The sequence below is a fragment of the Dermochelys coriacea genome, chromosome 1 (assembly GCF_009764565.3).
Source record: "Dermochelys coriacea isolate rDerCor1 chromosome 1, rDerCor1.pri.v4, whole genome shotgun sequence".
NCBI classification, from domain to species: domain Eukaryota; kingdom Metazoa; phylum Chordata; order Testudines; family Dermochelyidae; genus Dermochelys; species Dermochelys coriacea.
In genome coordinates this window covers 219357768-219384740 of record NC_050068.2, presented here as the reverse complement: position 1 = coordinate 219384740, position 26973 = coordinate 219357768, and the positions used below count along the sequence as shown (strand labels likewise).

Below are 26973 nucleotides of genomic sequence, written 5' to 3'. Positions count from 1 at the left end.
AAACATCAGCATCTGGTTCAAAGAAAACAGTAAAAATTGCTTTAAGGGAATCATAATTAACTGCAGAGTGAACAATTTGTCTTACTGCCAAATTAGTTTAATTTCATTCTACATAGATACCATGTACCATGATCCCAAGACCATAATCTTTAGACCATAAGAAAATGGAAGTACTGTACATCTCTCAGATGAAGTGAAAAACAATAGAAACATGTCTAAAAGGTTAAAAGCAGACAATCCGTTTACATTGACAGAACAGGAACCTAAGAAAAGCTTACGGACAAGTTTACACCTTCAGCACTGTTAGCTTTTCACAACTTCTAGCCTGTTTCTTTTGCAGCTGATAAAGAAATGATCTCAGACAGAAAGCTAGTCTATTTTATCCAGTACATAAGAACATCTTTTTGTGCCTTTGGTGGCTGGAAGACATACAGATGAAGATGATGATGCAACAATTTAATAAATTACACGTGAGTAAATGCCCAATGTTTATATATAGTAAAAAAATGGATACACACATCTCAAGGAATATAAACAGTTAATATTTTAACTACAAGCTGAATATATTTAAAGTAAAATAATAAGTGGAAGGGGAAAAATAAGTTACAGATATCTTAATACCAGAAGCCACAGATTTTTTTAAATAAACATTACCCCATTTCAGCAAAGGTAATCACTGCACTTTTGAGACTAATATTTGCACTTTAAAGTGACCTGTCCAACACCACCAAAAAAGTAAACACCAACCCCCTGTTTATTCAGAACTAAAATGATTTTGTATTAAGATGGTTACTGAGAGGTAAACTGAGATGTGACATGGCCAACAAAGCATGACTAATCTACCATTTTAAAAGCTTTGCACTCATCACATTCAAATACTGTATGCCAAATTTAAGAGGGTCTCATGCAAAATCCAGCTATAAGAATTCATCACAAAATGTTCCCAAATGATGAAAAGTTAAACTTGTTTTTTTAAATAACTGACAGATGTCCATCTGTGAATGGGACAGAAATCAACACTGAAAGTTAGAGATGTATGTTTTCCAACTGATTTTCTGTTACCTTCTAGTTCACACTAATAATCAATATGTAATATTCCCTAAAGCTACAGTGGAGGGCAGTGAATGACAACTGGAGCATCTGCCTAGCTAGATTAATATCAGAGCTAGTACAGCTAACTTTCTATTGTTGCTTAATGGGAAGAAAAAACTAATCACAAAAACAAATTCCTATTATGAAGCAATAGAATCCTTCTGATGTACAACAGTTTTATATTTATAAACAGTATATATTTATACTGACTATGATCTCAGTAATGCTAACATGACGATGTGTCTCAGTGGTCTTCTATTTTAAAGTAATTGTCCTAATTGCCTGTAGCATGCAAAGCTTGGAAGAACCAGAAATTCACAGTAAGTTAGTACAATTTGATTATGCATCTTCTGCCATCCTAAAATTAACCAGAATACTGAAGAATGCTCATTTTGCCTATATAATTGACAAAAGTTATGGTTCTGTATACTATACATTCATAGCAGGATCCCATCTCCATGTGGCACCAATAGGAAGGATCAGGTTACCAACTTTCCACCAGAGTACACTTTCTAGGGTCTAATGTAATAGACCTGCAAACAATTGTTTCTAGTTTGAAGTGCAGTGGATCAAGATTTGATGCAATTCTTCTCTCTGTCTCTCAAGAGGTTCTTTTGCTAGCGCATTTTGTAGTCATTAGATACAGACGTTTCACACAGCTGTCCTTTAAAATCCAAGTCTACTGTGAAATCCAGGTCACGCTGTAATGAAGATTTAGACGTAACATGTAAGTAAGACTATAAGTAGTTGTGTGCAAATTTGATTATCTTTACTCAACCTAAGAAAGAATGCAGACTCAGAAAGACATGCACATAGTGTTCTTTTTACCAATGAAGTAGGAGAATAAATGGCCCAACACATTCATTGGGTAACCTACAGCAGTGGAAGCTTTGTACATTCTTCTCAGAGGTTTCCTTATAGGCTTGTTGGAAATTTAGCAAAACAGCTGTTCTGGAATAACTATTCTAGAACAGTTATAAACCCCTATGTGGAGACACTTTCTGGAAAAGGAATTTTTTTTTTCCAATTTAGCTTAATCCACTTCCAAATGAAATTCCAATTTTCCATCAAAAAATAGTTTTAATGGAATATTTTTGGCTCGCCCTATCATGGACTAGCCCAACACCCACTGAAGTCAATGGGAGTCTTTCCAGTCCCTTCGCTCTGTTTTGGATTAGGCTATAAGGGTCACATTTTCAAAAGAGTTCAGCATCCACAATTGGGGCCAGATTTTCAAACCACGCTCAGCTCCCAGTTTAGCACCCAGCTGAGGTGGGAAATTACAAAAGCAGTCAGCAGCTGCCACTGAGAAAAGTGGGACCTGTTGGCTGCTGAGATTATTTGAGAATTGGGTAATTTAAGATAGATGCCTATATGCGAGCTGAGTGCATATGAAAATGTGCAACCCCTTACATAGGTGCCCAATTGGGAGCGGCCCCCAGATGTTCAGTTCTTTTGAAAATATGGCCCAACATGCATAACTGGAATAATTATGCCTGATCACCCACCATTGAAAGCAATGGGAATTTTATCACTGATTTCAATGGAAGCAGAAACATGGCCTTCCTGCTTATGTCACAAAGTGAGAGCCATAAAACATACAAAAAGAAAAGGAGTACTTGTGGCACTTTAGAGACTAACAAATTTATTAGAGCATAAGCTTTCGTGAGCTACAGCTCACTTCATCGGATGCATTTGAGCTGTAGCTCACGAAAGCTTATGCTCCAATAAATTTTTTAGTCTCTAAGGTGCCACAAGTACTCCTTTTCTTTTTGCGAATACAGACTAACACGGCTGCTACTTGAAATAAAACATACAGAATACACTGTACAACTGACTTAACACTGTATTTGGAACTTTTCTTTTTCCCCCCATCCTGATTTTTTTTTTTTTGCAATTTTAACAGTGCAACATTAGCATTGTACAAACATAGTTATTTGCATCCAAATTCAGTGAGGTTATGAACAGACTTCCTGTGACTGATCATGAGTTCAGACCCTTTAACAGACTCACTCTATTTACTCTTGTGTATGGTACATCTAGCAGTCACAAATTAGAACCAATGAAGCCAACCTACCACATTTTTTGCATTTGGTTTCATGGATATAGTTCCATAGATTTCTTCACCTCTTCTCACAGTTAGGTAGTCCTCTAAGTAGAAGACAGTTTGCTTCCAGTGGGTATATGGAGCATCAGGGGCTACAAAACAAATGTTGGCATTTATATGAATTCTGCATTTGTTTCTGTTCTATGAACAGAACATTAGACTTTGAAATATTGGAAAAAAACCCCTTCTCATGGCAGATTTCAACTCTGATATTATAACACTTGTACGGCTCCCACTTACCGTAGTGTAATCTCACTAACTTGGGTGGACTTATTCCGAATTTACATTGGATTTACATTGGTGTTAGTCAGAAGTGAATCAGACCTCACTTACAGTGCCTTTTACTTAAAGCTCTCAGAGCACTTACAAGAAAGATAAGAAAATTATGCAATTTTCAAGGTGGGATAACTAAGGCACACAGAGGCTAAGGGCTTCTCTTCACTACCACGTTACATGGGTGCAGCTGCAGTGCTGTAGGTTTGCAGTGACATTATCGGGGATACTGTTCCTGACGGCTTGTAGTCCATTACAGACCTAAAAGTTGCAATTCTTCAAAAAAAAAAACAAAACTTCAAAAACAGACTCCGAGAGACTGCTGAATTCGAATTAATTTGCAAACTGGACACCATTACCTTAGGCTTGAATAAAGACTGGGAGTGGAAGTGTCATTACACAAAGTAAAACTATTTCCCCATGTTTATTTCCCCTCCTCCCCCACCTCCCACTGTTCCTCACACGTTCTTGTTAACTGCTGGAAATGGCCCATCTTGATTATCACTACAAAAGGGTGGTTCCCCCCTCCACTCCCCCACCCCGCTGGTAATAGCTCACCTTACCTGATCACTCTTGTTACAGTCTGTATGGTTATACCCATTGTTTCATGTTCTCTGTGTATATAAAATTTCCCCACTGTATTTTCCACTGCATGCATCCGATGAAGTGAGCTGTAGCTCACGAAAGCTTATGCTCAAATAATTTGTTAGTCTCTAAGGTGCCACAAGTACTCCTTTTCTTTTTGTGAATATTCTCAGAGATTTAGAATTCTCTCCTGTTCCCAGAGCAGTTTACATTGAATGACTATATGCCGATATGTGATCCAAAGCTTATCTGTTACAGGGTGTCCTTTAAGATGATTCAATATCTCAACCATTTTGATTTATTAATTTCACACACACATCCTTCTAATGTATTCATGGATCTTCTTTATACCCATCAATTTATTGATGGATCTTCTTTCTACACTTCTCATTCCCCTTTGCTCCTTTGGCTAGCATTAAAGGCCGGACCTTGCAAACCTGCCCCCTTTGAACTCCATTGGCTTTGAGGGATTGATGGACCTGGCCCTTACTCATTCCATTGTCCATATCTTCCCTCTGAAAACTTCAACAGAATGTGTTTGTCCTCCTTTCCCCTTCTGCAATTCCTGTATGGTTTTGAAATGTTATTTTAAGATCTTTTGAGAAGCCCCTTGTGAACCTGCATTTGCTCCTTTTTATTTTTTGCATTCTTTTAGTTCAGGGAGTCTGCTGCACCCCTAGGCCCTGATCCAAAGTCCATTAAATTCAACAGATCTTATTAACTTCCTTGAGATTGGGAGCAGGGCTTCTCTTAGGATTCTTCCATACTGATGGATTTGAATATTTCCTGCTATTGTATTTTATTCTCCCTAAGGGTAAAATTTTCAAAATTCATAGATTCATAGATATTAAGGTCAGAAGGGACCACTCTGATCATCTAGTCCGACCTCCTGCACAGCGCAGGCCACAGAATGTCACCCACCCACTCCTATGAAAAACCTCACCCATGTCTGAGCTATTGAAGTCCTCAAATCATGGTTCAAAACTTCGAGGGAGCAGAGAAGCCTCCCTCCAGTCAACCATGCCCCATGCTACAGAGGAAGGCAAAAAAACCTCCAGGGCCTCTCCAATCTGCCCTGGAGGAAAACTCCCTCCCGACCCCAAACATGGCAATCAGCCAAACCCTGAGGACATGGGCAAGATTCACCAGCCAGATACCCAGGAAAGAGTTTTCTATAGTAAATCAGATCCCATCCATCTAATATCCCATTTCAGGGGATTTGGCCTATTTACCCTGACTATTTAAAGATCAATTACTTACCAAAATCCCATTATCCCATCATACCATCTCCTCCATAAACTTATCGAGTAGAATCTTAAAACCAGATAGATCTTTTGCCCCCACTGCTTCCCTTGGAAGGTTATTCCAAAACTTCACTCCTCTGATGGTTAAAAACCTTCGTCTGATTTCAAGTCTAAACTTCCTGGTGGCCAGTTTATACCCATTTGTTCTTGTGTCCACATTGGTGCTGAGCTTAAATAATTCCTCTCCCTCTCCTATATTTATCCCTCTGATATATTTATAGAGAGCAATCATATCTCCCCTCAACCTTCTTTTAGTTAGGCTAAACAAGCCCAGCTCCTTAAGTCTCCTTTCATAAGACAAGTTTTCCATTCCTCGGATCATCCTAGTAGCCCTTCTCTGTACCTGCTCCAGTTTGAATTCATCCTTTTTAAACATGGGAGACCAGAACTGCACACAGTATTCTAGGTGAGGTCTCACCAGTGCCTTGTATAACGGTACTAAAACCTCCTTATCCCTACTGGAAATGCCTCTCCTGATGCATCCCAAAACCGCATTAGCTTTTTTCACAGCCATATCACATTGGCAGCTCATAGTCATCCTATGATCAACCAATACTCCAAGGTCCTTCTCCTCTTCCGTTACTTCTAATTGATGCGTCCCCAACTTATAACTAAAATTCTTGTTATTAATCCCTAAATGCATAACCTTACACTTCTCACTATTAAATTTCATCCTATTACTATTACTCCAGTTTACAAGGTCATCCAGATCCTCCTGTATAATATCCCGATCCTTCTCCGAATTGGCAATACCTCCCAGCTTTGTATCATCTGCAAACTTTATTAGCACACTCCCACTTTTTGTGCCAAGGTCAGTAACAAAAAGATTAAATAAGATTGGTCCCAAAACCGATCCCTGAGGAACTCCACTGGTAACCTCCCTCCAACCTGACAGTTCGCCTTTCAGTAGGACCCGTTGCAGTCTCCCCTTTAATCAATTCCTTATCCACCTTCTGATGTTCATATTGATCCCCATCTTCTCCAATTTAACTAATAATTCCCCATGTGGCACGGTATCAAATGTCTTACTGAAATCTAGGTAAATTAGATCCACTGCATTTCCTTTATCTAAAAAATCTGTTACTTTTTCAAAAAAGGAGATTAGATTGGTTTGGCACGATCTACCTTTTGTAAAACCATGTTGTATTTTGTCCCATTTACCATTGACTTCAATGTCCTTAACTAATTTCTCCTTCAAAATTTTTTCCAGGACCTTGCATACTACAGATGTCAAACTAACTGGCCTGTAGTTACCCGGATCACTTTTTTTTCCTTTCTTAAAAATAGGAACTATATTAGCAATTCTCCAATTATTTGGTACTATTCCTGAGTTTACAGATTCATTAAAAATTCTTGCTAATGGGCTTGCAATTTCAGGTGCCAATTCCTTTAATATTCTTGGATGAAGATTATCTGGGCCCCCCGATTTAGTCCCATTAAGCTGTTTCAGTTTCGCTTCTACCTCTGATATGGTAATATCTACCTCTATATCCTCCTTCCCATTTGTCATGCTACCATTATCCCCAAGATCCTCTTTAGCCTTATTAAAGACTGAGGCAAAGTATTTGTTTAGATATTGGGCCATGCCTAGATTATCTTTAACCTCCGCTCCATCCTCAGTGTTTAGCGGCCCCACTTCTTCTTTCTTAGTTTTCTTCTTATTTATATGGCTATAGAAACTTTTACTATTGGTTTTAATTCCCTTTGCAAGGTCCAACTCTACTCGACTTTTAGCCTCTCTCACTTTATCCATACATCTTCTGACCTCAATTAGGTAGCTTTCCTTGCTGATCCCTCCCATCTTCCACTCCCTGAATTGCTTATGCCCAGACCCTCAAATGTATTTAGGCACCTAACTCCCATTGATTTCACAAATCTGGACCTTCAGAGCCTAAGTCTCACTGAATTTCAAAAACGTTTAGACTCCTAAGTCAGTTTTGAAAATGGGACTCAGGCTCCTAAGTCACTTGGGCACTTGAAAATTTTACCTTAGATTTTTTGATTTCCCAAGTTTGCATTCATAACTCTGATATCCTTGTACCACACCACTTGATGATTTCCATGAACACATTCCTTACTAGGACAGCTATCTGGGTTCTTGGGCAAGTCACTTAACAGAGTCTAATTAATATTTCCTTTCTCTCACTCTGTTTCTCTTGTCTATTTACATTGTCAAATTTTGCAGCAGAGACTCTTTTTTACTCCCAATCACAGTAGAACCTACAGACCCCAGTGAGGCTGTGTCTACACTGCCCCACCATTCAGACTACAGGGGTGTGTTGCACTATAACTCCCCCTGCTGCACACTGCAGTTCCAACCAAAAGGTTCCTATTTTGCATTACTGTAGTCCTCTTTGAAGAGGACTATGTTAATTCGAACTAGGAACCTTTTAGTTCACACATGTAGTATCCACATGGGAGTTACAGCGATGCACTTCGGTGCGCATTGCTATTCACACCCTCATAGGCTGAACTGTAGGCCAGGGCACTGTAGACAAGCCTTGAGATGTCTATATAACACCTAGCACACTGGGGCCCTGATCTCAAGTTGTGGCCCCTAGGCACTAAAATAACTGATCCCATGAGTCTGTTGGTACCATTTTAAGACCCACCTCTTCCTCCAAGCTCATTAGCCTCATGGCTAATAAAACAATCAAATCTAATGCGAAAAACATTCTCACTTCCTCCATCATTACATCTATTTTAATCTCCCACTTCCATGGAACTAAAATACAATGTCCTGCTTCTTCCCATTAGCTCTCATGGGACCCACAGATCTCTCTCTTCTCACATACTACAATGTAAATCAGGAGTAACTGAAGTCAATGGAGCTACACTGCTGTGACAGAAGAATCAGATCCAGAGAATAAATTACCAACCAAAGGATGGGAGCAAAGAGCATGGATGAACAGGAATATAAGGTGAAAATCTACAATAGCAAAAGGCTGGCATATGGAGCTAAATGCCCTTTTCCTGCTCCTTACTTTTCTTACACAGATTATCTACAGATGCTGCCTCTCTGAAATACTGTGCTTGTAAATGTGTTTTATGCATTGTAACCAAGAGGTCTGATTCTGCTGTCTCACTGGTTTTACCTAGTATAATTCTGTTGATTTCAATCCAATCACTCCTTATTTACCTTGGTATGAGAGGAGAAGGGCCAATGGCTCTGTGGAAGTGTGAAAGATGATCTTCCAAAGTAAATGAGTCATATAAACCATAGCAATATTTTTCACATGTATTTTTAAAACAATAAAAATGTTTTTCAGACTTGTATGCGATACTGTATTTAAGACACCTCCCCCCCCCCCAAAGCCATTCCACTGAAAGCTGAAAACACCAGAAAATGCCAGGAGGGCTATTTATTTAAAAAAAAAATTCTCTCTGGTAAATGAGTCTTCATGTTTCATGGTGAGCCTGGGTCAATAACACCAGACAGAGAGATGAGAGACACTTAAGAATTCAGGAGAATTCTTTTTGCATGTCTATCAATTGGTTCATAGCAGCCAACTTCTCTCTTTCTGCTAAGAAGAGTCAATTTAAATTGCTGTTTGCTGGAGACAGTGATATGTGTTCAGTGTGCTCTTCATAGTAAAAATGCAACAGTCTGTGACAAGCCAAATTGAGTTTCTGCCAGTATTATCATGCATTAACTGAGATCACATTAACATAATCAGACTCATGAGATGATGAGAAAGATGCTGAGACCTGGTCTGCTCAGATTTCGTACCAGTACAATAATTTTGCTTAGGGGTGCGATTTTTTTTTTATTTAGCTAAAATGGTTGTACCACCACAACCCTGTGTGTGGTTGTAATTATACCAGTAAAAATGTGGCTTATAGCAGGAGAGCTTATTCCCCTTCTCTTATGGGAATATGTCACTATATGCACATTTATACTAGTATCTATACCGGGGTGGGCAAACTTTTTGGCCCGAGGGCCACATCTGGGAACAGAAATTGTATGGCGGGCCATGAATGCTCCCAAAATTGGGGTTGGGGTGCGGGAGGGGCTGAGGGCTCTGGTTGGGGGTGTGGGCTCTGGGGTGGGGCCGGAAATGAGGAGTACAGGGTGCAGGAAGGAGCGCCGAGCTAGGGCAGGGGAGTGGGGTGCGGGGTGTGTGTGTGTGTGTGAGGGCTCTAGCTGGGGATGCAGGCTCTGGGATGGGGCTGAGTGAGGGGTTTGGGATGCAGGAGGGTGCTCCAGGCAGAGATCAAGGGGTTCGGAGGGAGGGGGATCAGGACTGGGGCAGGAGGTTGGGGCAGGGGTGCAGGCTCCAGGTGGTGCTTACCTCAAGCAGGACCATGCCACTGCTTCCGGGAGCCGTGTGGATCGGTCCCAGACCCTGGTCCCCAGCTAGAGCAATGGAGCGGGACAAGCCCCAGACCCTGCTCCCCAGCCGAAGCTTGAGGGTCAGATTAAAATGGCTGGCAGGCCAGATCCAGCCCATGGGCTGTAGTTTGCCCACACCAATGGGGGTTGACCCACTTAACTATATTGTTATAATTAAAATGGTAGAAGTTGTGTGTAGCAGAGCTGGGTGGGAAATTGTTTTCCCTTTAAGTGAGAATTATCATGATTTTGAATAATTGTGTCCCAAATAGGGACGAAATGTAAATATCTCTAAAGTTTTCACAAACTGACAATCCAAACTTTTTTTTGGATTGGATCAATCAAAATCAATTCATTTCCGTAATTTAAAAACATTTCATTTTGATTTCAACTTTATTATTTTTTACCTTCCTTTAGTATGAATTAACTACAACTTTGACACAGTCATTTTGAAGAAAAAACAAACCTTTTTGTTTACAAAATGCAACATTTCAACAATTTTGAAATGTATGTTTGTTTGTTTATTTTCAAAGGTTTTTTTGAAGTGGGAGGATTTCTCAAAACCATTTGTCAAAACAGACTTTCTACAAATAGGCCTTTGTGATGAAAAACGTTTCATCAGAAAATTCGCAACCAGCTCTAGTGTGTAGAAAAGTCCTAAATTATGTAGTAACTCTTCCTCTGACAGCTTCCCACACTCATGAGACTAGTTGGATGCTGCTGCATGCATGAGTTTGGATCCAGATCCATACCAAAGGATCTTAATTAATCTCTTCTCTGTTTGATTTGTCTCTGGTAAAATTTCTAAATGGAAACATCTTAGGGCCAAATGAAGTCTGACCCGGCACAGATGCGCTCTGGGGAAAGAGTGCAGGGAGTTCCAATCATCCCTAATGTTCCTTAGAGAAAATTGACATAACTTGACCATCTGTGCTCCCTGAGCAGAGGAGAGTGGTGTGTCTGAATAGATAGACGCATGTAGTCATTGATGCTCAAATCTATCAGGCAAATATCAGCCTATTCACCCATTTAAAAAAAAAAGAATAATGATGTGCTAAATACCTAAATGAGGTTAATCAGTGTAGTTCTGTTGACGTCTGTGGTTCTCTACCACTGTACACCAATTGAGGAGCTGGACCAGTCTCTATTTAATGCAAATTTTTCACACACACACACACACACACACACACACACACCAACCATTTTCATTGGGCCACATTTAAATTTGCACTAAGGCTCCTTTGCTCTGCTCTGGTTATAAATTACATTTATATTAGGGATGTTGAAAAATTTGTCAAAACTATTTTTGTCAGAAAATTGGATTTTTGACAAAACAATTTTTCAACTGTCTGGATTTTTTTTATTGTAATTCAAAAAATCAATAACGAAAAAGTAAAAAAAAAAGTTCAGTTGAAAACTAAAATATTTTGATTTGGGTATGCCACTAAGGTGCCTCGTGGGAGTCGTAGTTCATAGCTTCATGTGGCTATTCTCCACTATGGTTCAGGCTATGCAGCCAGACTTATTATCCTATGATGCCACGCCTTCCGTCACCAAGAGGTGAAATCCTAGTGCATCATGGGAGATGTAGTCAGACCTGACAATTCACACTATAGAGGAAAATGGGTGCATGAGGCACTCAAACTACAACTCCCATGAGACACTACATTGGCATTTCAGAATCAAATTCAGCTTTTCAACATATTTTGCTTTTTGATTTTTAACCAAAAAGTCAATTTCTGGTGGGGTGGGCATTTTCTGACAAGATCTAAGTTACATCCACTTTAAGGCCTGCCACAGCTGCATAATGGTGTCTCAGCGCAAATGACAATCTGGCCCAATGATATTTTGGTATCCTGTCCCTTTAAATACAGTCAGTCAATTATTTGATTTTCTTTTTAAAAAAAGTTATACTGGCTAGGACAAGACTGAACTCCTTACTCACTTTGGCGAGCAGTTGTTCACAAGAATAGGGCTGTTCATCAATGTGAATAAAGGATTCACATTCTTGCCTTCAGGATTATCACACAATGGAGCTGTGGCAGTAAGGAGATAGTATACCTGTTGAAAATCCCATTTTCTTGTGGCACTTTGTAAATTCAATATTAAAATAGGTGACCAAGGCATGAATGTAATCGTTGCGCTGAATTTGGAGGCAGAACGCAGATGTAAAAGCCAGTTCTTCAGTCTTCACTGTATAAATATCCACTTCCTGCATTGAGGAAAAAGAATAAGCCATTTACATAACATTAGTCTGTATGTCTTGAGTTGTCTTGACTAGACTAGGTGAGAGGATCTGTTTAACGTGTTGAGTGATGTATTTAAACATTTTATTTATTGCTCAGCAATGTAGGCTAAAAGCGGCCCATTGCTCTGTAAGAAATCAAAGGCATGTTTGAGAAGAATAGCATCCACGAAATCAGCAAATGACCCAGAAGGGGGATCTTACAACCAGGCAAGCAGCCAATTAACTCACTAGCTCAGCAGAGAACAATGGAGAGGCCAACCAGTGAAAGGGAATTTGCCCTGGGGCGTTGCAGTAGTTAGAGAGAAACAAGGTAAGAAAATATGCTTTGAAATATGGAGAAAAAGTAGAAGAGGGAGCCTTTAGGGCCCAATTATGAGACCCTTACTCTCTCGTGTAATTATTACTCAGTATGAGGAAGGGTGGCAGAATTGGACCCTTAATAACCAGCAGAGGGCAGTTAATATTACTGTAGGAGTGGGCATAAACCTTAGGGGTTGAAAGAAATAAGACTTTGGACTTAAAAAAAGGAGGCAGGGCCATGAAAGCTGGCAGCAGAGACAGCAAGAAAATTAAGCCATAACACATCTGTTTACCTGGGTCAGGCCTGAGAGGAGATGGAAGGAGTTTTCATCACTTGTAAGAACTGCACACAGATATATAGCTGAGTGAATAATGCAGAAAATATGCCATGAATATTCATTTGAATTTTTAAATTTATTTGCTTCGGCCATGTCTGGACACATTGGAATGAACAACCCAGCATTAGCAGGGTTGTGAGTAAGATGAATTCATAGACTTTGCTACCTCTAATTTCTACTTGGCAACATGGTTAAATTTTTTAATATCTAAGGCCTCTTCTGTGAATTTTGATTCGTAAGGGCATCTTTTTTCACTTTTGGATCCTCTTCACAGAAGGGAATATGCATTAGCTGTGTAGAGCTAAATAAACAGAACCTCCAAAGTAGGTGACATGGGCCCACTTCCCCCGATCATGCTTTCTGACCTTGTATCAAAGAATGGATTCCAAAATATTAGGCAGAGGATTTTTTTTAGACCACAGAAGAAAATTATCTAAGTATTAATATGGCTTGAATGTGGCATTCAACAACAAAGATGCAGTCTCCAAGACAGTGTGCTTATGTTGATGCTCAAATCAGATCTCACGCTTCAGGGCATAAGCTGATTGCCTCAGGAATCGGGATGAATTCTACCCACGCATGTACAGCATTGCACAGTTGTTTGGGATGCTGTATTATGCATGTTCATTGTTTTCCTCAGAGGCATTGAATACTGGACACTGTGAGAGGCAGGATACAAGGCTTGGTATACCATTGGTTATATCTGATGGTATGGGATATCCTATATTTCAAATGGTGCATTTAATTATATCCCTGTAAGTACATCTGCCTTCACTTCCTCTTTTGTTGGTGACCAGGCACAACTATTTGGTAATGAGTCCAATACACCACTTCATATCAAAAGGAGGAAAATCAATTTCAACATTAAAATAAAGAAAAAGACAAAAACAGTTCATGCATTCTGAGACAAAGTTTGTTCCACGCTACTGAAGTCTGAAAAGGAAACATGGGCGAGATTCTCTTCTCCATTACATCAGTGTAAACCTGGAGTAATTGGATTGACTGAAGCGGAAACACTCTGGATTTATATCAGTATAATGGAGATCAGAATCTTGAACATTTATATAGAATACAATTCTATATTTCGTCAAGAACGCTCAATAATATAGGACAGGCATAGTAAGACAAACACAGACAGACTCAGCTATTATTTAGAAATGGATTTCTTTGCATTGACCACACAATTCATAGGTTTTTCCAAGAGGAGGAAAACATAAGGTTGCATCTTTAACAACAGAGCTCTAGTTTTGGCTTAATATATTGGAGATATTGTTCAGGAACAGTTCAACCATATGAAGAATGTATTCTGCTTCCAAGATCATTGAGTATCTGCCATGTGGAGGCATTGAATTATCTGTCGCATGTTTATAAGTGGTATAAATGAAAACTGCCTGACTGCTTTAAAGTGCAGTACTTCTCTGAAAAGTTATTCTGCATAAAAGTCATTGAGGAGGTTCTGCGTTTATTGTCCCTTAATAATGCCTTTCCAAATATGATTAATCTGCAAGTAAAAATATTTTTTAACTGCCATCCCTGCAAACCCACCTGCGATGTCCTTCTCCCTTGTTATCACAGGGTACTGATAGCTTTCACCCAAAAAGTAGCAGCAATTTTGGATGCCTCAATTTTTGAGTGTCTGACTTGAGACAACTTTAAGGGTCTGATTTGCAGAGAGTGCTGAGCTCCAGGAGAGACCCAAAAACTTTGGCACAAATTAGGCACCCAAAACAACTAATCACTTTTCAAAATCTTGGCCAAGATTCTGCAAGCCAAATTGAGCCTTCAGTGACAGCTGCAGTTCCATTGTCTTCAATGGATTTGCAGATGTAACCGACTAGAACTTAGCATAAATTTTTTGTTGCTAAGGGTGAAGCAGAATCAAAATCAAAAATTATTTTGTCAGCAAAAGTTAGTAAAAATGTCTCTGGAAATCTACAGAGAACAAAAATACTGGTAAGAAGGTGCCAATTTTACAGTCATTTTTTCAGAGCAGAACCATACTTTAATTTGCCATGCAGAGTAGGAGATTAAAAAAAATGGGTATTGATTAATTTGTACAATTTTGTACTGACTCAATCCCTGTTCTTAACCTCCATTTCAGCTGCCACACATTCCTATACTAGATGTGTGTCCTGCTTCTCAGACAAAATCCGAGGTGGCTGAATGCTAATTTTGCAAAAAATTAGATGGAAAAGTCATGCTCCTCCACATTTCTTTCCAAATTATTCAAAAATTGGGCATAATTGAGCACAAGGCTGGTCCAAATAGAGCCCTTAATTGTAATAAAGTGTTAAACTGAGAAATAGTAAGAGTGATAAACACAGCAGCTAACTACCTAGGATCAGATTGTGCCTGGGGGCCTGTGGAGAAGCACAGAGGGGAATACCGGCATAAGGAACCTCCCCTGCTATGTGTCCCACTCAGTTCTTGTTTGCAGGAGTGTGGAAGATTTGGTTTCTGCCACAAGTGGCACTAGTCACCTCAAGAGTGTGTGATGGGTGTGAGAGTAATTAGAGGGGAAGGAGCAGGAATCACCCTCCCAAACTTTCAGCTTGGAGAGCAGGGGACAGCAATGCCTCCCCCTCAGCCCCTGAGCTTTTGGCTGGCTTTGGAGAGGAGGCTGCAGAGCAGGAAAAGAGAGTCTGAGGGTGCTTTGTGCAGCTGCCTCAGTACTCTGCAGGGGTGAAAGTAACTTAAAGGACTTACCAGTACTAGAGTCCTGAGCAGGGGCATGGCCTCTACCAGAAGAGGCAGGGCTCCAACTGGGAGCCCTAGGGCCTTTAAATCACCGGCAGAGCTACCAGCTGCAGAGGTGGCTGGGAGTCCCAGGGTGATTTAAAAGGCCCAGGACTCCAGCCACCACTACCATAGAGGAGCCCCGGGCCCTTTAAATCACTGCAGGAGCCCTGCTGCTGCTACCCTGGGGCTCTGGCAGCAGGGCTCGGATGGGGCTTTAAAGGGCCCAGGCTCCCCGCAGCAGCAGCAGCAGGAGCGCCAGGCCCTTTAAAGTGCTGCCTGAGCCTTGCTGCCAGAATCCTTTAAATCGCTAGCCTAGGGAAGCCAGTCCGGTGCAGCACAGCGTACCAGACCACACCGGCTTACTTTCACCTGTGGTGCTCTGTCAACCCTGCCTCCCTGCTGGCCTTCCAAATAGGCTCAATAACAGGAAGTGGCTGCAGCTGTAGTCTCATGCCAGCAGGGCCCTCAGCAGTGTCATTCTGCTGGGCAGGCAAGAGCCTGCAGCTGTGGCTCCTTTCCTACCTGGAGTCCTTCCTTACCAGCTGTGCAGGAGAGAAGAGGCCTGCCCAGGACATGAGGGTGCAGCACTGGCTGGTAGTAGTTACTCCTTTCACTTCTACCTCCCCCTGCTAGACACAACCCCTTTGGTAGTACAGACCGGAGGAGTGCAGCTATGAGGGGAATTAGAGGAAAGGAAGATAGCAGGATTTTGGAAGAGGGAAAGAGAACAGGGCAGGAGGCAGTTTGGAGAAAAGAGAATGCAGTGTTTGGGGATAAGGGTGGCGAGTGAGGTGAGACTGAGTGGGTGATTCATGGAGAGGAGAAACTGGAATCTGGGGGAGGAAGAGAGAGGCGGTGTGGAGGAAGAGGAAGGAGATTTGAGGAGTTTGGAGGAAGGAGAGGAGTCAGAGAAGATTTCACAAAGAGGGGTCTAGAGGGGAAGGAGGAGAAACTAGGGAGTGGAGGCGCAGGATGCTGTCTGAAGATGATTACAGGATGGAAGCCGTCAAAGGTGGTACCACAACAAGAGAAGTGGAAGATAGCCAAAGTAGGTGCTGTGGGTCTTGTTTTTATTTTTAAGAGGAGTGGGGAGAAAGGAACTTGTGTTGGGACCCTTCTCAAGTTGTCTCCTGGTGTTGAAGGGGAATGGTTCACTCCCTCCCACAGACTCCTTGGGGCAAAGTCACTCTTGCAGGGTGGGGATATGGGCAGAAGCGCATTTGGCACGTGGCCAAACTCCCTAGGCATTGTGCTTCCTTCAGGCTCATTGCTTCCCAGAGCCCTCTCTGGGGATGTGTGGCTCCATGCAGAAAGTATTGTGCCCCTGCCCTCTGAAATTCAGGCCCCCCTTTTGGACAACCCAAAAATGGACACACCCACAGATCATGAGACACTTGAAAAAACAAGCCAGGTTTTTTTGTTACCACTGCGTACTCTCATGGTTAGGTACCCCAGTGTGTATTTTAGGCATTAGCCCCTGCATGAGGAAGACCTGCTGAAAAGGCTGTTTATGTAGACTATGGGTTCTCAACCAGATGTCATCACCCTCAAGAGGTTGTGAACAGGTCCTGGGGGTCATGACAACCTACCTTATCTTTATGAGTAGATGGGAGATAAGCCTCAAAACTTCTGTGGGTTCCCAAAACTTTTTTATGGAGTCAGTATATGGAGAGCCACCTTCTCAGTCTACTTGCACCCATATTTGTTCAGCCAGCCTTTTACTACAGTTTCTTAAGGGTTTTTTTAGATTTAAAATCTCCTAGAATCATAGAATATTAGGGTTGGAAGAGTCCTCAGGACATCATCTAGTCCAACCCCCTGCTCAAAGCAGGACCAATCCCCAACTAATCAGACATCACACAGGAAACAGTTTGCTAAATATACCCCTATATAAAGCCCACCTTGACACCTCCTGTGTTCTCACTGAGCAGATTGTGAGTTCAACAACTACTTTAGGGCAAGATTCCGAGACCTTTATTCACATTGAGTAGTACCTGACTTAGCTATTAGTTCCATTGATTCCAATGGCGCTATTATAGAATAAGGCACTCTTCAATGTCAGGGTGGAAGAATCAGGCCCTTAGGAGCCATGCTAGACTATCTACTAAGTGTGTTATGCTTAGAGCCCTACCAAATTCACGGTCCATTTTGGTGAATTGCACAGTCATAGGATTTTTTAAATCATAAATTTCATAATTTCAGCTATTTAAATCTGAAATTTCACAGTGTTGTAATTGTAGGGGTCCTGACCCAAAAAGGAATTGGGGGAGGGGAGTAGCAAGGTTATTGTAGGGGAGGTTGCGGTACTGCTACCCTTATTTCTGCGCTGCTGCTGGTGACGGCGCTGTCTTCAGAGGTCGGCAGCTGGAGAGCAGTGACTCTTGGCTGGGAGCCCAGCTCTGAAGGCAGAGCCATCACCAGCAGAAGTAAGGATGGCACAGTATGGTATTGCCACCCTCACTTCTGTGTTGCTGCCTGCAGAGCTGGGCCCTCGTCAGCAGCTGCCACTCTCCAGCCGCCCAGCTCTGAAGGCAGCAGCGCAGAAGTAAGGGTGGCAATACCGTGACCCAATTAAAATAATCTTGTGGACCCCCCCAACTCTCTTTTGGGTCAGGACCCACAATCTGAGAAACGCTGGTCTCCCCCCGTGAAATCTGTATAGTACAGGGTAAAAGCACACAAAAGACCAGATTTCATGGGGGAGTAGGGAAGACCAGATTTCATGGTCTGTGATGTGTTTTTCATGGCCGTGAATTTGACAGGGCCCTAGTTATGCTGTAAAATTTCCTTGGGGGACTAAAGCTTGCCCTCGGGTTATTGACACTGTTTCCCCAGGTGGGGGCACTATTCATTGATTCTAAAATCTGCTAAACCCTGCTGAATGCATGATGCCTGCTGCTCAGAAGGCATGGTCCTCATGACAGATGCAAGTGGGTGGACTCTCTCAGAGGAAGGTGTTAGATAAGGAAGAAACATTTGTAATGTTAGGTGAATGCAGAATTTATTGCACCTTATGTTTTGAAAATAAGCAGTTAAATTTAAGACCACTCCAGAAAAGTTCACAGAAGGGGTGTTCGCTTTCTTTCTAAGGGCTTGTCTTTACTGGTGTTGACTCAATGTATAACTTAAGTGTTGCCCATAGCTCTACTCCTGTGCGCACACACAGATCTCTAGCTCAAACTAAGTGGTGCTTTAAACTCAAGCTAGAGGGCCTGTCTGGGGATGTGGGTTGAAGCCTGAGAGCTGCTGAAATCGAGTTAGTAATGCATTGGGGACTCACCTACTCTTTGCTGCTAATCCAAACACTCTGGGCAGCTAACTGGAGAGGCATTAATTTGAGTGTAGAAAATTCTAGCTAACATTGGAGTGAAAAGCCTTAGGACAGTGGGTTTGTTGTTACTTCTTACTCCCCCCTCTCCAGTACTAGCTTGCATAGCACAAACTTGAATAGGAGCAAATTGAAGACCAGCAACTTAGTCTGTCTTTCTATACTCTGTTGATTTCAATGAGTTTTTGTTAAAGGTTTTAGATTTGGGCCAACAAACATGCAGCTGTCACATGGTACCAAGGAAATCAAGGTATTCAATCATATGTTCTTGCACTATGTATCCATCATTTGTTTAGTTCATTTAAAGTTCATTTGAGTTATATTCCATCTTAACTATCGTATGTGCAGTAGTCTATTTAGCTAACTTTGTTTCCTGTGTGCTATGATTTTAAATAACTAAGGCCTGTGCTCTCTACAAAGACGGACAGCCATCTCATGTTCAACTGAGTGCAGATACAGCATGCACACGCTGTGCTCCTGCATACAGCTTTTACTTTTGTTCCTTCCTGTTTTCATAATCTGAAATATTATTCAGATTTATGTAATCCGTTTGCTCTTTGTTTATAGAAATAACACAGTACTTTGCCTCTAGCCAGCCAGAGATACAGATAACAATAGGGAAAGTAGAATTGGTTCATGCAAACCATTGCTCATGCAAGTAGAATTTATTCATGCAAGTAGCCCTATTGAACTCCCTGGGACTATTCATGGGAATAAGGACTAAAAGGATTAGTCCTAAAAAAGGGGAATTTGGGAATTTCTATGCAGTGTGTTACACAGAAGGACAACTATATGATCACAGAGGTCCCTTCTAGCCTAAAGGCATCTCTTCACTAGTAATGTTAAAGCTCTCCCAGCACTATTAAAAAAACAAAACAAAAAAAAACAAAAAAAAAAAACCACCTCAATGAGGGGAATAGCTACCTGCGCTGGGCACGCAGCGCTGTTGCACGGTCTACACTGCCACTTTACAGTGCTGAAACTTGCAGTGCTCAGGGGTTATTTTTTTCACACCCCTGAGCGAGAAAGTTGCAGCACTGTAAAGTGGCAGTTTAGACAAGGCCTTAGAATCTCTGAACTATCATGGATTCTCAACCTGGGGTTATGAACAGTTGTCAGGGGGTTGTGACCACCCTGCCCTTCACATATTGCTAAATAGGAGTGGGGTCACAGCTATATCCAAGCTAGACTGGAGAAGAGTGCTGGGAGGTTCCAGTATGAAAAAGAGTGAGAACTTGGCTACAGAAATCATGTTGACAATTTAAGGCCAAATGCGGATCTCGTACACTGAGGTAAAACTGGAGTTGTTCCAGCAGAGTTAATATCATCTGGTGCCTTAATCTTTTCACTGTAACTTGAATCCATTTAACACCTCTCCCCAGTAGCTTTCAATCTCAAATTTGCAATATCTGTTCACAGGGAGGAAGAACAATTAAAATGCATATCTAAATATATACAATGTCTCCATTTATCCTGTACTTGCACTGATTACCCCCTCCCTCCCAAAAAAAGATTTATATTTAATTTGTGCAAGTTTGAAGGTATGTTTGGAGATCCATTTATAGCAGCAGCCAGATGAGCACAAAATCCCACTCTCAGGTGACATCTTCCAATTTGGGTAGTACCATATGTGACCAAGGTATTAGTATTCATGTTTAGCTGAGCTGATGACACCCGACATGTGCAACATGCTTATATTGAATATTATGAAAACTAAGATTATTTTCCCTTAGTTTATCACATTCCATACTGATGGTATTTGCAGCTTGTTAGCAGCCCCAAAAGATAGTGTTAAAGAAAAAATAATGCATCTCCAAAGAATGCCACAGTAAGTGTTAAGCGTTCACATTTAAGTACATTTGGAATTAACAAACCTTTATTAAACACGCATTGGTCACCACTTGCTTTGGATCTACTATGTCGACCAGGGGCTCCTTCATGGCAACATCTCTAATACAGGTCATGTCGAAGCCATACACATTCTCCCACCCTGTCAATGCAAATGGATGTGTCAAAGGTGAGAAGTAATATAAAATAAATAAATCTTTTTCACTTTGCATAGCTGCTTCTGTTCCAGAATCTCAAAGCATTTCACAACCGATTAGTTAACTTTCACAGCACCCCTGTTAAATATGTAAGTGGCATTATCTCCATTTTGCAGACAGGGCACAGGAAGATCAAGGCAAACAATTTCAAATGTGGCCTCTTGTTTTGGATTCCCCAATAATTAAGACATCCAAGAATCCTTATGGCACCTTAGAGACTAACAAATTTATTTGGGCATAAGCTTTTGTGGGATATAGCCCACTTCATCGGATGCATGGAGTGAAAAATATAGTAAGCTGGTATAAATATACAGCACATGAAAAGATGGGAGTTGCCTTACCAAGTTGTCTTACCACATCTTTTCATGTGCTGTATATTTTTACTGATACAGACTAACATGGCTACCCCTCTGAAACCAAGATCAGCGGATGCTTTTAAAGACTTAGGCATTTAAATGGGTTGCCCAGAATCACACAGCAAGTCAGCCAAATTGTTGTGAATAGAACTCAATAATCCATTCCTGGATCCTTGTCCCTTGCTCTGACTTCTAGATAACATTTAATCTTGTAGGCCCTGATCCTGCAAAAACATGAGTAGCCCCTATCCTGTCAGTGGACTAGTCATGAGAGTAAAGTTATGCACATCTTTAAGTGTTTGGAGGATCAAGACCTTAATGCAAGTACATCATGATAGATTGCCTTCTAAAAAGCTTGCAAGCTGAGTTGAGCTCACTTGGTATTTGAACTGTTCTGATGACTGTACCAGTAAGTGCCTTTTATCTTGCTGAGTTTCTTTCTTTGAACAAATGATCCCTTAGGGGGAAAGTACACTGGCTCTGCTCTTATGGTTGACATTTCTTTGTGAAAAAATACAAAGAACTGTTACATTTTTGGATTTTTTTAAACCAAGCTCACATTACACTCTCCTGAACCAGATGAGTCAAATTCCATTAAACCACAATGCCCCATTAAAAGTCTAAACTGAAAGTTACAAAAGTCATGTGGGCTGCAGTATGTACTGGGTAGATGAATGGCTGGAAAAGTACTTTGAGCATTTAAAAATATTATTATGCATGAGAACAAGCAAGGTAAATTGACAAACCATGGTAGGGAGCAGATTTGCAAAAGCTTCTCCTCTCAGAGCACAGCAGTTTAGTTCTTGGAATTCCCAGCAGGGTCAGAATTGGCAGCAATAGTAAAAGGTCAGTAAGTATGATTCTAAATTGCAACATATTTGGCAAAGATTCTTTGGTAATGGTATCAATGGTAATAGTCCAACTCCCTGCTCAAAGCAGGACCAATCCCCAACTATAAATCATCCCAGCCAGGGCTTTGTCAAGCCTGACCTTGAAAACCTCTAAGGAAGGAGATTCAACCACCTCCCTAGGTAACCCATTCCAATGCTTCACCACCCTCCTAGTGAAAAAGTTTTTCCTAATATCCAACCTAAACCTCTCCCACTGCAACTTGAGACCATTACTCCTTGTTCTGTCATCTGCTACCACTGAGAACAGTCTAGATCCATCCTCTTTGGAACCCCCTGTCAGGTAGTTGAAAGCAGCTATCAAATCCCCCGTCATTCTTCTCTTCTGCAGACTAAAAACAATCCCAGTTCCCTCAGCCTCTCCTCATAAATCACGTGCTCCAGCCCCCTAATCATTTTTGCTGCCCTCTGCTGGACTCTTTCCAATTTTTCCACATTCTTGTAGTGTGGGGCTCAAAACTGGACACAGCACTCCAGATGAGGCCTCACCAATGTCGAATAGAAGGGAATGATCATGTCGCTCAATCTGCTGGCAATGCCCCCTACTTACACAGCCCAAAATGCCGTTAGCCTTCTTGGCATCAAGGGCAGCTGAGTGAAATTAAGGGCCACCTTAATTTGGGTTATTGCTGATTATGCACTGTATGTATCTTTTGACTTTTAAAAACAGACTTTGTATTTATGGATAATCTAAGCACTATACCCAGATGTACAGACACTCTTTTCTTAACCTGTGTATTATATAATTGTAAATTTCATCTGAGTGTTGCCTCTAGGCTACCACAACACTGCATGCTTCTAGGCAGTCAAATGTGTAGATTTTTATGGTAATTGCTCTAGATAGCACAATGGAGTGATGCAGTTTTTAAAAAAATCCCAAACTCTAAAATCCAGAAAGTTCATATTTAGGGAAGATTACAGGTGGTTAGAGTTTTTTTGGCAGTGCGGGAACATCAGACATTCAACCTACAATGTTCTATTCATGTTTTTCCCCTGCCTCTTAATACAGTGTTCCATACTAATGAATTTGTCTTTGTGTTCATCTGGATATTGTATTTGTGACCTAGTGCCCACACTCCGTTAACTTTCTCAGCAGCTTCTCTTATAGCAAGTCTTTGCCAGAGGGGAGCTTGCAGCAGTATGGCAGGATTGCTGCTCTCCTCGGGTGCAACTAAACACAGGATGATGTAAAACAAATACAGGACGAAGAATGACACCCCCCACCACCACCACCACCTTCCTACTGCAAAAAATAAATTGAAATTCAAGGAGTAAGAGCTATGAGCTTGATAGAATGTGACAATGAAATCAGGGAATGTTGTTATATAAACAGAAGGAGCTTGTTTCTCATCTCACTGACACAAGTCTAATTCAAGAGCAATTCAATTTAGATCAATTGGCCTGATTCTGATCTCTCACCTGGTTTACACTGGTGTCATTCTATTGACTTCAGTGCAGTTTCTCTTGATCTATGTCGGTTTAAGGGAGACCAGAATCAGGCTACAATAAAGATGTGCTTATGCAAAATGCTAATATCAGCAGGGGCAGTATGTATTTTCACAGCTGCTGAGACTGATAAAACACCTAGCAAGCAATAGCTTTAACTTTTGGCCATATGCTCAACTGGTGTAAATCAGCCTAATTCCACTGAAGTCAACAGAGCTATGTTGATTTACACACCTGAAGATCCAGCCTATTAAAACGAATAGTCATTCTTAAAATGGCAGTGCATTTTCTCATTATTTCACGCAGTTTGCAAATAACACACCAAGTGTAAAAAAGCCACCTGAGGGGTTTGTCTTATCTAACCTCATACTAGTGTAAATCAGGAGTAACTCCAGTGAAGTCACACTGGTGTAAAATTAAGATAAAGTAAGAGGAGAATCATGTCCAATGTATCTATTTTGAACAGTCCAAAAGGCTACTCTTTAACAATGTGAATGGGGAAATAAAAATATTTTCATGGTGTTGATCACACAGGAGGAATGTATTAGACTTGTACTTACAGTGAATTTTGAAGTCCTTGTACTGTCTGTCTTCAATTGCTACCACGTACAAAGCAGCTCGGTCTGGAAACATAAGCCCTCCAGGTTTCTGTTGATGAATTGTGGGGAAATGGATCTCGTAATCTATTCACCTGACAAAGACATCACATTTTGAACTGCACATACAAAAACCAGACAAGCACCCCCTGCATGCCTTTATTGTTCTCCTTCAGATTTTCACATCGGCTTTTAATATCTCAGAGATTCTTGCACCCTGCGGCAATGTTGTTAGATAAATAGCGTCAATCGGAATTGTACCAGCTGTCACTCAAAAGCAAAGCTTACTTTTAAAATGAAAGGTTTCCCCGTTTACTGGGATCCCCATGCTAATCTTTCTATTAAAGCCTAAGAAAGGGCACTTGAACGTAACTGTGTCTTTTTGATGCTGGTGGTAGTAGGCGGGGAGAGCTTGCAACTGGAAAATAAATGACCATACCTCCAGCAAGGAGTATGACATGCAGAGCACCTACCAGCCACTTGTCTCGTGCAAAGATGACTGTGTTTAGCATTGACTCATAGAAAAGACAGTAACCCATCCATTCACTGATGATGATGTCTACTTTATCCTCGGGCAGTTCAACTTCTTCCACTTTACCTTTAAATATTGTGATTACTGAAAAAAGAATCCAAAAGAAATATGTTTCACATAATAAAAGCCTGATTAAAAGTACCTCACTGGTGAATGTCATTCTACCCTTGCTTTTCATTTTGATTTAAATATATGGACCTGATTTTCCTCTCTCTACAGTGCAGATCAGGTGTGACTCCACTCAAGTTCATGAAGTTACACAAATAAGAAATAAACCAGTATATGGGAGAAGTGGGTCAGGCCCATGCAGTATATAATAAACAGAGAATCATTAGGGTATGTCTACAGTGCATGACACACTTTCGTCAGCATGTAGAGTGCATACACTACGTCCTGTGTCCTTCCCCGCTCCCCCGCTAGCATAGGTATAATTACCAGTGCAGATGGTGTGAGGTGCTGCTTAGGCAAGTAGAGTAAAGACATCCCAGACCCTTAGTGTATGCAGTGTACCTGGGGCTTTCTGCAGGTCCAAGCAGTGCCTTTCCCTGTTTTTAGCCGTGTAGTGTCCAGCTGCCTCCCTGCTGCTGGAGCCTGCTTTCCCCCACCACAAGGAGCTGCTGAAGCCTTTCCCTGCACAGGGAGCTACACACCATAGTATGGATACAGCTTGCTTTTCACTATGGCGTGTAACCACACGTACGGGGTGCAGTGTAGATATACCCTTAGTAGCAATATAAAGGGACGCTGTCAAGATAAACAACATATATTTTTTTTAAAAAAACATTCCTTACCTGTTACAACATCTTCGATTACCAGCCCTTTGGAAGCTGCCATAGGTCTACATCTTCAGTAGTGGGATGTAAAGAATTCATCCAAAACTCTGAATACACCCAACCTCAGGCTGTGTTTGGTTTCTAGTACTATTTGCCAACTCATCAATCCAAGTCCATCAACATTCATGGAGCTAGGAGCTGTCTGATCTCACATGGTTTTGCCATGTGTTTATCTTCGTTGACTTCAATGGAGTTACTCCTGATTTACATTGGTGCATGTAAATGAGATCTACATTGGGCATTTTGCAGTTTACACAGTTCTAGACCCATCCCCACTACCCTGCCCTCTCTCTCAGAAGCACATTCCCTTGTCCCAACCTCAGTCTGTCCCTAGCTGCCTTTTTCCAAACCCATTCCCAGCTCTGTCATGGGGGTGGAAGACATCTTATGCTTCCAGAAACCCTTGTCTTCCATCTTTGAAAATGCCAGTAGGTCCCTCACTGCCACTCCCAAATTCATCAAGGTCTTCAAGCTAGTAGGCAAGAAATGGTTCAAACCTCCATCTCCACAAAGCAGCAGAAATGGGCAAACAATCCCACTCCTGGTATAGCAATTGTTACACTAAACTTGGGATTATAGACAGACACCTCAAACATCTTACTACAATAGCTAGAGAACTGTCTTGGATTGCATGCAGCTATGTGCTAGGGATTATGGGGCAACTCAGCTAGTATAAAAATGTTAGGAAATTCACGCCATTTAATAAGATGTTTCCTCACTTCTCAGCCCCAGGATCCTAAGGGTTAAACTGGAAAATATTTCTGTGAGACAATTCTAATTTACTTTTTATGTTGTTTTAAATTTCTTTGCTTGTCACCTGACCTTGAAGAGTGAAATTTTTACTTGTTAGTTTCACTTCCTGGTCCTCATAAACAAGAACAACCTGTTCCATTTGGGTTTATAATGTTGCAGGAGAATGTTTAAATTTCAATTAAAGTATTTTCATTGACAAATTTTTGTAATTTCAAATGAAATTTAGTCCATTTTATCCTGGGCTCATGTAATTTTGAGCTATTTTCACAAACATCTTTCTTTCTATGTGCTGATGCACCATTGTGCATAGGGCAAAGTATAGAGAGCAAGGACAATAAGTACCCTTAAGTACAAAATAATGACTGAAGTTTTCACACCAATTTTAGGAACTGGAAATTCTTCAGATCACATCTAACCTGATTTATTTATGAATGGTATATACTTTTCCAGAATTGGTTATTATCCCTCTATTTTGGACCCATTTTCTCTATCCTGACCTCCATTTTCTTCTTTTACCTTTCCTAACAGATGTTTTTCAGATTTAAAGTTCAAGAAAACATAGGGGAAAAGACTCTTGTATTGAAGATAACAAAGTTCAGCTGGAATTAATTGAGCTGATTCTACTTCTTTAATGACATCTTTTGAGTTGCATCTCTAATTTCTGTTCTTTATGCCCGCAGAAATTAGTTCAGGGAAGAAAAGGATCTTCTGGTTTTTTTACACAAATTATTTCTTATATCTAGCAACTTCCAGGAAGAACCTATTTGTGATTTCTGATGCCAACAAAAGAAATGATAAAAATCCATCTAGGTTTCAGTCACTGAAGTGTAATTTTATTTTTAAATACAGACTAGCAA

General features: G+C 41.0%; 1 protein-coding gene across 2 annotated transcripts in view; it reads right to left on the bottom strand.

The window, feature by feature from the left end:
- Positions 1-475: 475 nt before the first annotated feature.
- PRMT8 (protein arginine methyltransferase 8) overlaps positions 476-26973 on the bottom strand; it is a 111538-nt gene continuing 85040 nt past the window's right edge. For both annotated transcript variants that reach the window (XM_038388050.2, XM_043514601.1), the window contains 6 exons: positions 24472-24614; positions 23963-24050; positions 20522-20637; positions 11756-11906; positions 3170-3291; positions 476-1793 (listed from right to left, as the gene is read on the bottom strand). In XM_038388050.2, the coding sequence (XP_038243978.1) occupies positions 1710-1793; positions 3170-3291; positions 11756-11906; positions 20522-20637; positions 23963-24050; positions 24472-24614 (704 nt within the window). In that variant the 3' untranslated portion in view covers positions 476-1709. The remainder of the gene's footprint in view (positions 1794-3169; positions 3292-11755; positions 11907-20521; positions 20638-23962; positions 24051-24471; positions 24615-26973) is intronic.